Below are 15869 nucleotides of genomic sequence, written 5' to 3'. Positions count from 1 at the left end.
GTCAGGTAGGTCCCTAGGGTTTGTTTTTTTGCCACGTGAGAGCACCTGACAGAGGGGAGCTGGAAGTGCTCGCTTCCTGCGTTCGGGAGGCCAGCGGTTCCTGTGTCAACAGCTGCTGCCCCAGCGGCAGCACGGACACCTGCCACGGAGGGACCGAGGCCATGCCTCGCACTGCTGCAGTGCTCCGGACGTAAGCTGTCAGCTCAGCTGCATCTGAGCTCAGGCTGAAAAAAGGACTCACACCACAGGGCTGCTGGGGTGGATCGAGGAGACTCACCTCAACTCCCCACGACATCCTGCTCCACAAGGATCCTGTCGCTTCCCAAAAGATGAGACACTGGATTAAGTGACTTGGAAAGACAAAAGTGCTCCGGGGCTCGTTACCACTCGTGAGTACTTACACAGCTTGTCGGGCAGGCTGGAATCAGACCCAAACTGATGCGAGACAAAGAGCAGCAGGTAGGCCAGTAGGTTTACAGGCAGGTTAGACACGTACATGGCAGCTGTAGTGACTGCAGCACAACTAAAATAGTTAGAACGTGGATAAAACCTTCTGGTTCTCCCCTCTGGGCTTTCTGGAAGAATTCATATCCCTTACTCAGGCCATTGGGTCGGTCTGTGATAACAGCCTGCGGCTGCTTTCCTCTCTGATCATCTTTATCAAACAGAAAACACGAAAAAAGCCCTGGTGTAGCTGTGGTGGCTGGACAGAGAGCCTGTAGAGAGCCTCTGCACTGACACAGTCAGCACAGTCACCAAGCAAAGGATTGCTGCCACGAGCTGGAAGGAGCTTTTTGATTGCTCCGTTAAAGAACTGAACTGCAGCCAGGCTCCTCCATGTGGCTGGCTTTGTAGCGCAAGCTCAGGCACAGCATTCAAGCGATCCGAGTGTTTATAGGCCTGCAGTAAATCATGCAATTATGGCGGATTAAAATTATAAAAGAAAAGATGTTTGAAGAGCCACCTGGGATACATTTCACAGCCTGCATGCCACTTCTCATATCCCCCTGCCCAGGCCTGGAGCAACACGGAGGTAAATCCATCGGGACATTTTCTCTTTGTCTCCCCCCCCCCGCATCAACCACCCTTCCATGCGGTCATTTTCCTTCCTGCTGAGACCTGACTGCAGCTTCCTTTGGGGCCCCCCACCCCAGCTCTGAATCAGGGGGGTTGTGCTGCGTGGGGCAGGTCCCTCCCTTCCCCGCCACGCTGGGCTCTTATCTCCGCCGTGGAACCGGAAAGCGGAGCCGAGCCCCCCGCACGGCAGCTCCGATGACACAGCGTTCAGCTGAGGACAATAACTCCCCGGGCAGCGCTGCTGAACGCCTCTAGGCCTTGCTACGAGCACTGATGTTTGCACGCCAACATCGCTCAGTGCTGCACCAGAGCCCTCAGAGGGCATGGAAGCAGCATTTCTTCAAGCAGTTATGGTGGGGGCCTGAGCTCGGGGACCAAAGTGACAAACACGTGCCTGGAAAGGCTTCCGCGTGCCGGCCAGCTCTGCAGGGGAGCTGCAGATGAGGACTGCACGCGTCGGCAAGGATCCGTGCAAGGGTCCGTGCACTGAAGCCTGTTGAAGGTCAGCACCGAAGGTCAGAGGCTGAGCTGCAGGCGAGGAACAGCTTCTCTGCAGCGGCCAGGGACACTCCAAGCTCCTCAGTGGACATCCTGCTCTGTGGCATTGCTAAAACTAGGGCTCAGTTGCACGGCCTGAGCCTTCACAGCACCTGCTCGAGAGAATGGGTTCACCAGTTCTATGAAATACCAAACAAAATAGCCAAAGAGGAGCCAAGAATGCAAGTGTCACATAGAAGAGGGGAGGAAACAACTTTGTAAACACCTCATTCCTGCTTTCTCCTCCAGCTCTGTGCCTGAACTCCCCATGGTCACTCAGGCCTCAGAATAAACCAGGCCATTTAAATAGATGCTGGCAACAGAGCTTTCTTTAGAAAATGCAGGTGTGGAATGTGACCTTCTCTCCATCACAGTACAGACCCAGATGACCCCCAATCAGCTGGGCTGCTAGCAAGCAGGCTGCTGCGGCTGGCCGGCTCCAGAGCTGTTACTTTGAGTAAGTGCTGTCAGAAGAATGGCAGCTTGCGGACTTGGCTACAAAGGTGGAGAAGGAAGTTGCTCTGACTTAACACAGGAACACATTAACACGCTCAAAGTGGACTACTGATAACAACGTTCAAAACTCTGTCGGATATAACGCCACGTTAGGCATCTCCAGAGCAGAAAATCAGGCTTTTACCTCTCTGATGAATCAGAGGTAATTGCTCCACATGCCTAGAGCACAGTGAGTCATTACAAAAAAAGAATAAACCAGAGCTAGCAATCGTGTTGTCACAATGTACTTGACATTATCAAGTAACTACTCATGCAAGGCAAAGTTGTGTATGATCTAACCAGAAAAGGGCAGTGCATCACCCTTACATTATTCACATGGTGACACTAAGATTTCAATTACCACTCAAGATGAGGACGTACCATGTTCTTTGAGGACATACCACAGGGATGATAAAATAAGGTGGAAAGAAAACCATTGTGTCAGGAGAGGCGTGCAGCTACCCAAACACTGAGCAACCCTTCAGAACCGTGCCAGATAAGCATGGCATGGCAGCTGGTGAAGTGAGACAGGAAGACAAAGGGCAAAGCTGCTGCACAGAAGTAAAAGCAGAGATCATTATCAGAAATAACTGGGAAAAATCAGGAGAGGAGAGGAATTTTCACCATTGGATTCTGGAGGATAAGGCCTGCTTGAAGCACTGAGTTTTGAGGCTTCAGCTTGCAGTAAAGCTCTGTTGAACATTCGCTCGCTGCAGAGGCACTGCGTGACTTCAGCGCTGGCTGACAAGCAGCACTTAATGAGGTTCTGCAACAAACTGCATTAATGAAATCTCATGGCACACATTTGCACGGTACCTGCCAAAAACAATTATGCCTTCCCAGCACCGTTTGCCCTTCTCTCTTCCTTCAGCAGCAAAATGAATCTTCAAATGAACGGCCTTTAAAGAAACAATCCTCACCGAAACACAAGAGATGTTGCCCACAACACCAGCTTCAGGTGCATCAACCATTCCTCTCTGTTTTGTATCATCTGCAGTCTTAATTAGGACCCACTCTGCCCCATCATCCAGGTCATTAACGAAGATGTTAACCAGCACTGGCCCCCTACAGCCATGGTCAAAGCGAAGGCTTTAGACTCAGACCTTTTTATTGAGGCTTGTCAGAGGAAAACTTCCCTCCAGCTCCCACTCCCGGGGACGTATTTTATTCTGTGCCATAGCCTGACAAATCACTTTTGCTGTGTATGCAACAGAAGGTTGCAAGAGAAATGACACCTCCACAAAAGAGCTATAGACTCGCGGCTAAACAAATTAGTGACATTAGGACACACAGACTAAACGCAATAAACCATGAAAGACCCAAGCTATTTACTAGCCAGTAATGCATAAACAGTTAGTTAATTTTTGTACAAAAATAAAGAACACCAGGAAGGGTACAAAGATTAAAGCAGGCTGGAAAATATGTGGGTTTGTTTTGATGGAAACTTTATGGCTTGTTCCAGTGCAGAATCAGGTGTGGAAACGACTTCATTGCAAATATAAAGCTACATTAAGAGACTAAGTAATAATCAAGAAAAGAAGCTTCATTCCTTGTTTTATTAGACAAAAATGCCAACCTGGTTTCAATTATTTAGTAGCTTGATACAACTTCAGCCCATTGGCCACACTGATAAGATCAGACAGCAAATAAATAGAGAATGGTGAATGGAAATAATAGGAATCACAGTTCCATCATTGGTTTTCAGGATACATTTCAGGATATTTCCTCTACATTCCAGCACATTTTACAGTGAATGAAAAGCAGAATAACCACCCATTCCAGTGTTCAACTGAAAAACACACACATCTCTGCAACAGGGCAAGGTTTGCCTCCTTCCTTAGCACAGAGTCTGCATGTCAGTGCAACAAAGCAGTTTTAACACAGTTTTAACCTTGGCTAACATCTAGTCCTTAATTGTTTAATGAGTATCAATAACTCTAACTAAAGACACTAGCAAGGCCAAAAGAATACTTACCCTTTTAATGCTAACAAAACTGGGCATGCTAGTGCAAGAAGTGCAAGATGAAATAAAACAGAGTAGACAGGCTATTGGTGTTGTTGGATTCCCAAAGAGCCAATTCAATAGAAGTGGCAGGCAATGTGAAAAGCGTTAAAGCAGGCCATGAAGGGATAGAGAAAACTCTGCTCCCACCAAACAGGAATAAACTGATGGGCTTTGCCTGCTTTCACAATTAAGTTTCTGATGTAGTTTCTTATTTAAAGTCAGGATTCCTTGCTCTGACACAGCTGCACAACACAGCCTGGGGGTCTTACCAGAGAAGGAGAGGAAAAAAGTCACAGAAAAGACAGGAAGAAAAGTTTTTTGCACCTCTGAGATCAGAGCAACATATTGTAAAGCAACATAGCTAGAACTCCTGAAGCTCAGTATTTCAAGCTACAGTCAGAAATCAGTGCATGCATGGGAGAAATGACAGGATCAAGTCGATTCTGTAAATGCTGGTTGAGAGAATCACCTGGGGCAGAAGCCTACCCCATCATCAGTGCAACAAACTCAGTGCAACTCTACCCAGTTACATCACACCTAACGCCCTTTGTGTACCTTTTACATGAGTTTCTGACAGACACATCATTTGTGAAAATCAATTAACTGTAAAAGCAGAGTTTGTCAAAAGCACACAGAGGAAGATTATCTTCTTATAACGATGTACAAGTGACTGCCAATTATAGCTTTGATTTTTAAGTGACTACCTATTTCAGAGGCTTAAAGATTAAAGAACGTGCTAAAAAATTTAATACCATCAGATTAACGGCTGCATGTAAGATCAGGGAGGCACAGAAATCTGGAATATTTGTTGTGTTTTATCCATGTTCTTGTGACTTTACAGCAAACCGTGCGTTTGGCTAAATCATCAACCTGCAGTTTTTCCATCTGTGTGCCAACCACAATATGTAAAATCACATTCCTGACATTGCTCAATATGCAACACACAACTGCTGCTTACAGCCCAGACCTCTGTCATCCCAGAGTCCACCTCAGGAGCTGCTCCGCTCAGGCTTTTTGTCTCACAGCTCATGGGAGTTTGCGTGAGGCTCCGGAAGCTTCTCAATATCACAGTTCTTAATCAGCTGAAAGAGAAACTCGACCTGTTTCTCGTAATTCTCAACCGAGATTCTCTCATTCAACCCATGGATCCTGGTAGAAAGAGAAGAATGTTTTTCATTGCAGCATGCATTTGTGACCCACCTGCATACATCCAGCATCCTACTTGCCTGTTTCACTTCATAAATAAATGCACAGCATAAAAACGCAGGAATACACGACAAATACTGCAACTGCTATGTCTGTTCCTCAGGGTAACCAAAATAACTTACTGATTTTAAGGCTCAGAGCACAAAAACTAAGCTGGGGGTATACATGGAAAAACTGTTATTCCAAGTCTCTGCGAAGCTCTTGGCCCTTTATGTCACGGTCCTGTACAGCTACGAGGCACTCCTATAACATTTGCACCTCAGTAGAATGAGGAATCTACTACATAGTAAATAAAGAAACAAAGCCTTGCCTGTTGGTGTTCTTTACTGTCTCTTTACCCCAGGAAACTTAATTTCTAACTTTAAAGAACAAATAAATTCAGCGCCATGTGTCCAAACATAGGGATAAATCTCTTACACTACATAAAGGATCCAGTCAGCCTCACCGCATCGCCAAGCTACTCAGGGGGACACCTGAATGAGGCCTTGTTCCCATCTGAAGTAAAGAAGAGTGAGGGCTAACACTCTCCCAGTGTCATTATCATCCCCTGTTTGTGCAGCACCCAAGCATGCAGGAAATGAGCGGCCTTACAGAAGGCGCGGCAACACCACCACCATGCCAAGGTATACAAGGCTGGGTTTCCTTCTGCCCAACGCCTATCGATTTTCTCTTTCGCTAGTCCCCACCCCTAACAGCTGCCCACATGCAGAAAGAACACAGTACCTGGGAAGATCATCTGACTGCAAGATCAGTGGGTTAAATCGATAAATGGCATTTGTGACGTTAGTGAAATGCCTGCTGTCTGTGTTTCCGATACACGTGCCTGGAAAACAAACCCCAGGTTTACTGGGCACAAGAGCAGCAACTCGATGACACACACTTTTCCCAGGAGAAGGGAAAGGCATCTGATAACTGTTCTATTTGACCCCTAGCTACACCGAGAACAAAATCACCAAAACGATTTATTGGGACACCCTGGAAGAACAACGTTCTCTCTTTTTTGAACATGAGGAGCTGAGCATGCGATTCAATCACGCTAAGAGCAGCTATGATACCCAGCCTCCCCAGAAGTTTAAGCTTCAAACTGCAGTCCAACAAACCATACAGAAATAGGAAGGAGCCGCGAGCAAGGGAAGGGGCTGGGATCATAAGGAATAATACAGGAAAGCAGGAACGGCTTTGCCAGCTAAGAAAACAATAAAAGAAGAGCTAAAGAAAGACGATCTCCTACTTTCCCTCACAATTCCTTTCTTCTCTGAAGAGATTGCTTTGTATCTGCAGAGAGTTAAATTCAAGGCTCATTGTTTCTGTCAGTATCCTGTTTGCTTTTTTACTTCCACTACTAAAAAAACAACATAAACCACTAAAACATAAAGAGGGAACTGAGTAAAGGAGGAAAAAACAACTGTTTCCAGCAGTTAACAGCTGGGGTGGAGAAATACACAGCAAATGGAAACAAGGAGATACTGGGGGGTGGGGGCAGAGAAAAGCAGGGCGGAAGCTGGAGAGGAAACAATAACCATCATGTGCTTGCTGTTACCTGGAACTACGCTGTCAACATTTGGGAAAGTATCCAGAACGGTTCTTTGAAAAACATGGACTCCAAACGTCTGGTCATCCCATGGACTGACGGGAAGCGGATCAAAGGCCTCTACTACGTCAATCTTCACTCTGTCATCAGCAACGGTGTTTCTAACTATCTCTAACACCTAGGGTAGACCACAGAGATTAAGAATAATATAAAAGAAAAGAAATGAGAGACCACCCTTTCTAAATATCAGCATAAGTTCCACCTTGCAGTAAACGTTTGTCTATGAACTGCCAACTTGAAACTGTGTGCCAGTCTCTCTTCTTTTTCAGTGGATGGCTGATACTTAATCTAATACTTTTGGTCCAGTGCAATCAGATGCACATCACTGTCTCAAGGTGCTCCTAAACTGCTTCAGCCCTGAACAGCATGTTGTCAACCTGCCCAACTTGGTAGTTGGGTCACCTAAGTGAACACAGTCCAGAAAAAGCTTCCAGAGAAGAGAAACTTTCAAGGGTTCCCAAAGGGAAGATATTGTTTACTGATAACGTATCACAGCTGTACTTGGCTGGGCAGGCACGCCATTCCTACCAAGGTGTTTAAGACCCCCCCATTCTCACAGATCACAAGCCTTCAGTTTAGTTCCATTCCATAATCACAACTCTGCTCTTTGGCACAAGAAAAGGTCTAAAATCTACTCAATGTAACTGCAAGGCACAATTTCAAGTGTGGTCTGCCTCTTGCTCTGTGCCACAGTAAGAAGACACTTGGAATCTATACAGAATTTCTAAGAAGGTTGTTCTAAACAAACTCTATTGCACTTGTGAACAAAAAAGTAAGTTATCCTAGCTGGGAGGAAAACCTTAACTAATTGTGCAGGCAGTAAGTACCTCAGTGGCTTTCTCTGCGGAGTGGATCCGGAAGTTCGCAGTTGCTTTTGCAGAAGATGGGATGACATTTGGCTACGGAAAAAAAGACCAAAACATAAAAGAAAGTTAAAAACTGATTAAAATGCCAACTGCAAACTCAGAAACTGCTCAAACCACTCCAGGCCCCACAGATTAATGCATCACTGTTGCCACTAACATAAATGTGACATCTTCCTGTGCTCGATATTCAAATACTGCACATCTCATTTATAATGCAGATAACTACAAAAAGAAATATTCCTTGATTCAACAAAAATGAAGTTAGCCGTGCCTTCTTCTTCAGATGAGACACCTCCCTTGAGAAACCTTGTATTGAGAAATTTCAGGAATTTTTTTGAAACAATATTTTTAGTTTATTGTCCCATTGCTTTTCCCCAAGCATGAGACACGTAAGTCATTTAAGTATGTTACTAAGGACACCTAACTCTTCTTTTCAACAAAACAAATATTTATACTTTTGTCAAAACATAAAGGTATGATCTTTATAAATAAATAAATAAATAAACAAACAAACCAGGGTGTTACTTCTCTCCCAGCCACTTAGTGTCACTGTTCAGCCACTGTATCAATGCTTTGAGTAACAGATTCATTCAGAGACACATCAAATAGCCTGTTTATTTTCCAGGGTTATAGTATTTTTGGACAGCTACACCTCTTTATCAGGGCAAGATCTGGCTCTATCAGGCAGAACCTGTTTTCTCCCAGTCCAAGGTGCATGCTAACTTTACTCAAATGGTGGTAGGCCTGACCTATGCTCACAAAAGCAAGACCCCATCCAGGCTAGGGAAGTGTTTACAACTGACAGTTTCAGCTACTGCCTATGATACTTTGTTTACATTTTAGGATGGACAAAAAAACCTATAACCTTAATATTGGTTTGCAGAGACAGATGTCAGATACTCCAGAAACTACAAAAAAATGAAGCTACCTTGATTCCTGCGTTAAACATTGTGACTGCTGTAGTAGTTCGAATTAAGGCATTGGTGGAAGGTTTCCAGGCAAGAACTCTTAAAAAAAGAAAATAATCATTTCTCAAATACATTTAATTTCTACACAACATAAGCATCACGGTTACACAGGCAATAAGCTGAATTAAGGCCTACTCTCAATTACCCAACTGACTATTAACTGCAAAGCACTGACTTTGCCTATACCATGAGATGATATAACTGTTTTTCTGGGAAGATCAGAAATAGCTGCTGGTCTTTCATCTTTTAAGGGTGAGACTACAGGAATATTCAGCAAGGATACGTTTTCTTACCTGCTGACAATAGGTGAAAACAGCCATAGATTGCTCATGACGATATTGAGAGGAAAACTGAACTAAATGGGAGAAACAAAACCAGAAATCTGTAAGTTTCTGGTTTTCAAGAAGACAACACAATCATTTTGCTATGGCTGAAAGCCATCAGGAACAATTCTCTTTACGGGAGAAATGCCAGCTTAAGTCTGCTCCTTTCCAAGAATTACATAACTATGCTTTTAAGTTCATATGGATTACTCTTCACTTATTAATAGGAAAATCTGGAAACGAAATTATAGTTCTTTCCTCACCTCTGACGCAAGGTGCTCCATAGTCATGAGTTCTGGCCCATGGCCAAACAGATTGCGCATAGGATTTTGCTCCAGTCTACGGCAAAGCACATCGACATTTGAAATTTAAAAAAAAAAACCCTTTGGCTGTTATTGCTCCAGAAGGCTGAGGGGAGTTTGATTTCTGAAACGCATCCATGTACTTGAGATGTAACCACACATTCCTCTCCTGGCAAGCACATCTGCGAGTACAGCTCCACTATACATTGCTGAGCATTCCAGTCACGCGTAAAGATTTTCTTTCATGATCAGCTGAAAAAATGTAAAAGCCTGACTCTTATAAAGAATACATGGAAATCTAGAAAAAAATGACACCGAATTCTATTCTATCCATACATACAAGACTTTTCTGAAATACATATTTACTAGCCAGTTTGGTATCTACAGAGACATGTAATGAGAAGATTTAGTCAGCTTCAGGATGCAACATTCTGACATTACATCACATTTGTTGGCTTGGATAATTACCAGCTAGACGCAGCAGGTATATGCAAGAATAAATTCCACAGAAATTCTGCAACCCAAACAAAGTGATCTGCACAGTTACAGAGTAAATTAGGACAGACATCAAGATGTAGCAATTGCCTTAGTTTTAAAGGCTTGAGAGATACTGGGCACAGCTGAAGTGAGAAGGTACTCCAGACATTTGGCAGTTGTCCCTTTGCTGGGGATTGCATTTCTGCTCTCCAAAGTGAGCTACGAATTTCAGTTTCAAACACACAAGGGGAATTTGTAAAATACTTTAAACACAAATATTACAAAAGCAAGTCAAATATCAGTGCCTTAGGAGACTGCTTGACTGTCTTTGCTGTTAGATGACAAGGAAGCTCTCACCTGGCCATTGCTGCTGCAAGAATGCCAATACTTGTCTCCTTAGGAGGAAATGATGAATGCCCTGGCTCTTTATCCACAGTGAAGTTCAGTGTTATTGAACCCTTTTCAGTGATAGCAATTCTGTACAATGATAAATAAACACATGGTTAATGCAACTCCAAATACACATGCACAGACTACAGGTAAAAGCAAACTAGTCTGCATATTTTTTAGTGTCATATGAAACACTGCAGAAGCAGCCACAAATTCTTAACAGTCTTTAAACATTTGGAGGTCTGATGTCTTGGCTTCTTCTCCGGCAAACAGACTCTACAGCATGTAATTAACACGCTTGCACCAGCTAAGTAGAACATTCTGCTATTGTCAGCACAGCTGTGGTGGACAGCAAGCAAACTGGAGGTCCTTTGACTGCTATAGTTCAGGCAATGCCAACACTACCACATGCCTTGAAAACATGTTTTGGTGACATTAGCGAGGTCATTTCTAACAAATTAAATATTCAAAATGGATCGCTTTCATCATCATGAATGTTGTTCTTTTACTTACAGAGCTACTGGCTTCTTCACTCCTGCAATGATGCCTTCCAGGATAGCACTCCCCTCGTCCAGTAAGAAGGAAAGTTTCACTCCCCTGGCTTCCAACAGAGCTGCAATCTTCATTGCTCCCTTCCGACCAAACACCTGTGAGAATCCAGTCAGAGGAAACAGCCAGGTTAAGCCACACCACTGGAAAGAATACTGGAAAACATCTTGCTCTTGACAGTGACCACTGCTACAATGCAAAGAATGCAGGAAAACTCCTAATGAGCAGTTCTAGAGCAATTAAGATTCTTACTAGGAAACTTCACTGGAAATTGCTAATGGCCTAGTAGCAGATGGATTTATATCCACACTGAGGAACTCTCTCATTCACTGTTCGTTTAATGTTGCTTTGAATCCTATTTGCTCTTGGACACAATGATATCCCACAGCTATGAACTCCACAGATTACTTAGAGATACCTGTAATTTTAGAGATACTTGTTTTAGCTATTGACAATTTTTTGTCTCCGTATCATAAAAATTAATAAATGAAGCATCCTCATCTGTCTCTTTGTACCATTTACTAGCAGGTACACCCACAACAAGAACTGAGTATTTTTCTTAGCTCTTCCTGATCATTTAGAACAACCAAGTAAATCTTGGGCCAGCTTGCCATGACTTATATGCATTCCAAGATGCAGCTCCTGTTCACCTTCCATGTCTGCAACAGAAAAGAACTTGAAATAACACTCCACTGTGTTCTTTGCTCATTACCAAATCCTCTGTCAATGTCACTTAAAGCCAAACAATCAATATATAACTACAAGCATGTGCCTGACAGTATCTACCTGCATAACAAAGAAAACCAGGAAGAACTTTACAGGTGAACAAGGTTTAAAAAATAAGCCTTGTTATGTACATGACCAGTGCAAACAAGCAGTTATTTAGATGAAAGGAAAGAAAATACCTCTTCATCATGTCCAATGCCAACATAGAAAGATCTGCGGGGTCTGTAATTTCTTCTCAGCAAAAATTCTAGAGCTTGCAGAATACCCTGCAGAAAAAAACAAACAAAAAAACAACAACCACAGATAATTTTACTATTCGCTGGTGTTAGTAGGAGAATAAGTGTAAAAGAATGTAACGTAACAGAAAAGAAATATGATGCATTCCCAGCCCTTAAGGAGACTTTGTCCTGCTCACAATCGAGCATTTATTTCCACAACTCCTACTGGTGATATTCATTTTCTCAAATAACGCTTAAGACAGTGTGCTACAGAGTGTCAGCATGCATACACAACATACAGTACGGGCTTGTTCTTGCTCCTCACGAAGTCAGTGGCAAACTGCACAGGAAGCACAACAGAGTTATAATTATCCAGGGAGCTCACTGTTCCTTTAAGCTGTCTGTCCTACACAGCCTCACTCTGACTTGAGCTACCAACTCCATTCATTTTAATGAGCAGCATGTTTCGTACAAAAAGTACCAATGCAGAAACAGAAGAATGAGAAACTTACCCTGAAAAATAAGAAATTAAATCTACCATTTGCTAATTTTTTCTATTTCATCTGTTTTTTTCAACTCAACCTACAGTTAGTTTTTTTACATTTTAGCAGGGTATATATACATATACTTTACCTTTATCTTGCCAGCAACCATTTTGCCTTGTTCATTTAAATTGTTGATTTTTATTGTCAATTTGAAGGGTTATTTGTGCAGTTCATAGTGGAAGTAAGTATCAAAACAAATTTTTAAGTTGCATGGCCTTGAAATTGATAATTGAACAACCTGAAGGAACTCTCTAGGAGTATGACATCATAACAAGCAGCCACACCATCTGTGATGCTCATTTGCTAAACATCTGATTTAATCCTGTTTTATTCAATAATAAAAGAGCACTCCATCCCTAAAAAAAAGTGGGAGAAAATGGTAAATTCCTAAGACTTGCAGTTAACAGCCTGTATTTAAAGAAGGGCAAGAGAGACAGTATGGTAAATCTCAAGTAAACAGATTCCTCCAAGCTGCCTTTTTTCAGACTTTTTCTCCCTTTGAAATGACATTACCACGATGACGTACTATGGCAGAGTTTTTGTTATCCAGTGTTCCTCGTCCATAGATGAAACCTTCATGCTCTGCGGCTGAGAAAGGAGGGAAATCCCAGCCCTCGGGGGGAGCAGGCACAACATCCATGTGTGCGAGCAGCATGTAAGGCAGCATTTCAGGGTTAGAACCCTGCACAGTAAAGAGATGACTGTATTCCCCGACAATTTCATGTCGAATGAACTTTGAAGAGAATACAGCCGGGAAGACTGTTAAGAAAAATAAATAAAAACACAGGAAAAAGAAAAATTAGCAATAATTTCCAATTTTATCACCATATAGTCCATATAGTAGTTATCCATTTAGCCTCAAAGACCGCAACAAACTTGTTTCAGGAAGCAGGCACACAGCTTCGTTCTCACACCTCGAACTATCTAAGCTCATATTTAAGACCTTCCTAAGCAAAACCAGGAACTGTTGTTCACCAGTGCTGCAGCTGTTTTGCAGCAATGATGACACTGAAAAAAAAAAAAGGCTGAAAAAGGGGTAGCCTTCCTCTTATTTATGTATTTTTAACGTCAAAGCCATTTAATCATCTCAAGGACCAAAAAACAACACTGAAAGACATCTGAACCTTCTCTGTTCTAGCTTTAGTCACTGATGCACCCCACTACAGTGCTGCAGAGGTGACCTACACGTGCCATTTTGCCAGTCCTTTCCTGAGGAGAAAAACAAAATAAAAATCTACTCCCCTATATTCAAGAACCACACATATTCTCTTTGATTTCATCACCAAAACAAAGAATTTCATTGCTAAGAATGAAAGTTTAGTACCTTCCCGAATGTACCTCCCAAACTCTGCCATGGCCGTTGCATTTAAGTCGTCTGGAGACACCGAAACAGTTGGGATTTTAACAGCACCTTCAAGGAAATAAAAAATAGAAATCATTTGACACCGAAATCAGTCAAGCAATATTTGAATTGCATTTCAAAAGAAAAAGCAATATTTACATTCCGGAACATTTCTGAGGCTTTAAAGATTAGTTCATAGGTTAGTAAGGGTTACCACCATCAAAAAGACTGATGTACTTCAGCTGAGCTGTGGGCACACTGCACACAGGTATTTCCCTTCAGTTCCAGCTAAGGTATTTGCACAGATACTTTATTCGCTAAAGTGAAAAACACTTTAGTTTCTCATCCTAGAGGGCTGAGTGATGTCATTAGGAATGCTACTGTCCAGAAGCAGCTGCATTTTGTAAGGTGAACTGCTCCCTCAGTCAGAAATTACCCCGGCAGCTAAAGAAGTAGGTTAGTTGGGAGCTGAAGGTTCATTTTCCATAGTAAGTGCCTTCTTTCATGCTGCTCTAACCCCTTGGGATACATAAACAGAAAAGTCTTCTGCTGCTCCCACTAGCCTGCTCTCTCATTTAACCAGGGCCAGACAAGGCTGCTCTCCAGCACCAAGCCACTGTCCTACAAACACAGCTGTAACTTTGCCTTTCGTAAGAGTATCTGTCAAGGGTGGTTACGGATTCTTTTCAAGGCAGTGTTACTCAAGAAGCAGAACGAAAATAAGTAAATATCCCTCTTGTACTCTTGCGTTTTCTGATTAAAAACAAACAAACATAAACAGAATTTGCTAGGCAATAGATCTTCCAAATCAATAACACACCAGGTTGACAGGACCCAACCCCTACTTGAGCAGCCAAAGACCATCCCTTTCACGCCAGACCGTGGCTTTCAGCAAATGGCCAGCTGAATATCCTCAAACGCTTCTGCAGAAGGAAGCAAGGTGGGGAGCACTGACACACCGTGACGTTACAGACGGGCTGTGTGCTGGGAAGGGGTGTGCAAGATCTGAGCCATAAGTAAATGAGGCCATAATTAAAAAGAGAGACTGATTTTTCCAGCAGACAAGGAGATGTCCAGCAATTGCCACCAGGAAGTGCCTGAGGCAGGCACGAGGGGGAAGAGTGAGAAACAAGGTTGTGTTTTTGCAATAAAGGTGTTTTTTCAGTGCCAATTTCCACTAACCTTGTGTGTTCAAAATGATCGTGCAGGCAGGGCAGTGGGGAGGATGTTAAACAGAGCAGAGGCAGGTCCCACTGTCCCAAAGTAAGGAGAGCTAAGAGAACCAGGACGAGCAGTGCAGAATCAGTAAGAACAAAGATTGGGGGCCCTCTAGTCATGAAAGAAGGAAATAAAAGGAGAAGTTAATGGTTGGTGAAATAGAATTGTCCGTATATAGAATAGGAGTAAGTGTGAGTAGGCTGTGAACCTGCAGTTCTGAGCCAGCAGGGCACCAGGGGAGGAATCAAGCGCCGGGCAATTGGGCACACAAGCTGACGGCCTGCTTCTGCTTTTTATTCGCCACTGCAATCGCGAATAAACCAGCTCCACAGCAAAACCCGTCCGAGAAAATGCGAGGCACTTCTCACAGAAACCCCGCAGAAACCACGGCGGTGGGGGAAGGGCCCAAGCACGGGCACCGCTTCCCCCCCCGGCCCCGGGGCGAGCTCGGCGCACCGCGGGGCGGCGGCACCGCCACCCCCTGCCCGGGGCCGGGCCGCGGGGGGCAGCCGGGAGCCGCCGGGGCCCCCTCACCTCGCAGCGCCTCCTTCAGCTCCAGCCGCTCGCCCGCGCTGAAGGCGGCGGGGCCGCCGCCTCTGCGCCGCGCCCACAGGCGGGGGAGAGCCGGGGAGGGCCGGAGGTGGGCGCGGAGCAGGACGGCGGCCACCAGCACCAGCACGGCCCCGCACAGCCCCAGCCCCACGGCCCAGGCCGCCGCCCGCCGCCGCCTCCTCCACCCGTCGCCACCGCCGCCCGCCATCACCGGCGGACTCCGGCCCCACCGCCGCCCGCCTCGCTGAGGGGAGGACGGGCGTGGCCGCGGGCCAATCGGCACGCTGCGGTCCCGGAGGGTGGCCAATGGGAGGGGTTGTCCCGCCCCGAGCTTGCCGCGAGGTGGCTTGGGAGTTGTAGTTCTGCGGCGCGGGGTGTGTGGCATGGCGGCGGGTATTGGAACTCCTGATGGAGTTCAATTCACCTCGTTTCAAAACCCCCACAACATGGCCCTGGGTTTAGCAGTTGTTGTCTTCAGAAGC

General features: G+C 44.5%; 1 protein-coding gene across 3 annotated transcripts; it reads right to left on the bottom strand.

Moving 5' to 3' along the window:
• Positions 1–3646: 3646 nt before the first annotated feature.
• PM20D1 (peptidase M20 domain containing 1) lies at positions 3647–15630 on the bottom strand. 3 transcript variants are annotated; one of them, XM_027445086.3, is made up of 13 exons: positions 15370–15630; positions 13600–13686; positions 12802–13034; positions 11692–11778; positions 10751–10884; positions 10205–10324; positions 9332–9407; positions 9039–9100; positions 8706–8784; positions 7739–7810; positions 6861–7029; positions 6044–6143; positions 3647–5263 (listed from the first exon to the last, which is right to left on the bottom strand). In XM_027445086.3, exons 1-13 carry the CDS (start codon positions 15593–15595, stop codon positions 5134–5136), a joined length of 1575 nt encoding a protein of 524 aa, XP_027300887.2. In that variant the 5' UTR covers positions 15596–15630; the 3' UTR covers positions 3647–5133. The 3 variants fall into 3 exon arrangements, with proteins under 3 accessions (XP_027300887.2, XP_012947651.2, XP_071884478.1); XM_013092197.5 differs by lacking the exon at positions 15370–15630 and adding an exon at positions 15044–15304; XM_072028377.1 differs by lacking the exon at positions 15370–15630 and adding an exon at positions 14800–14934.
• Between the last annotated feature and the right edge of the window lie 239 nt (positions 15631–15869).

This window comes from Anas platyrhynchos, chromosome 27, assembly GCF_047663525.1.
Source record: "Anas platyrhynchos isolate ZD024472 breed Pekin duck chromosome 27, IASCAAS_PekinDuck_T2T, whole genome shotgun sequence".
Lineage (NCBI taxonomy): Eukaryota > Metazoa > Chordata > Aves > Anseriformes > Anatidae > Anas > Anas platyrhynchos.
The sequence above is the reverse complement of the archived record's forward strand: the minus strand, read 5'-3'. Positions and strand labels throughout refer to the sequence as shown.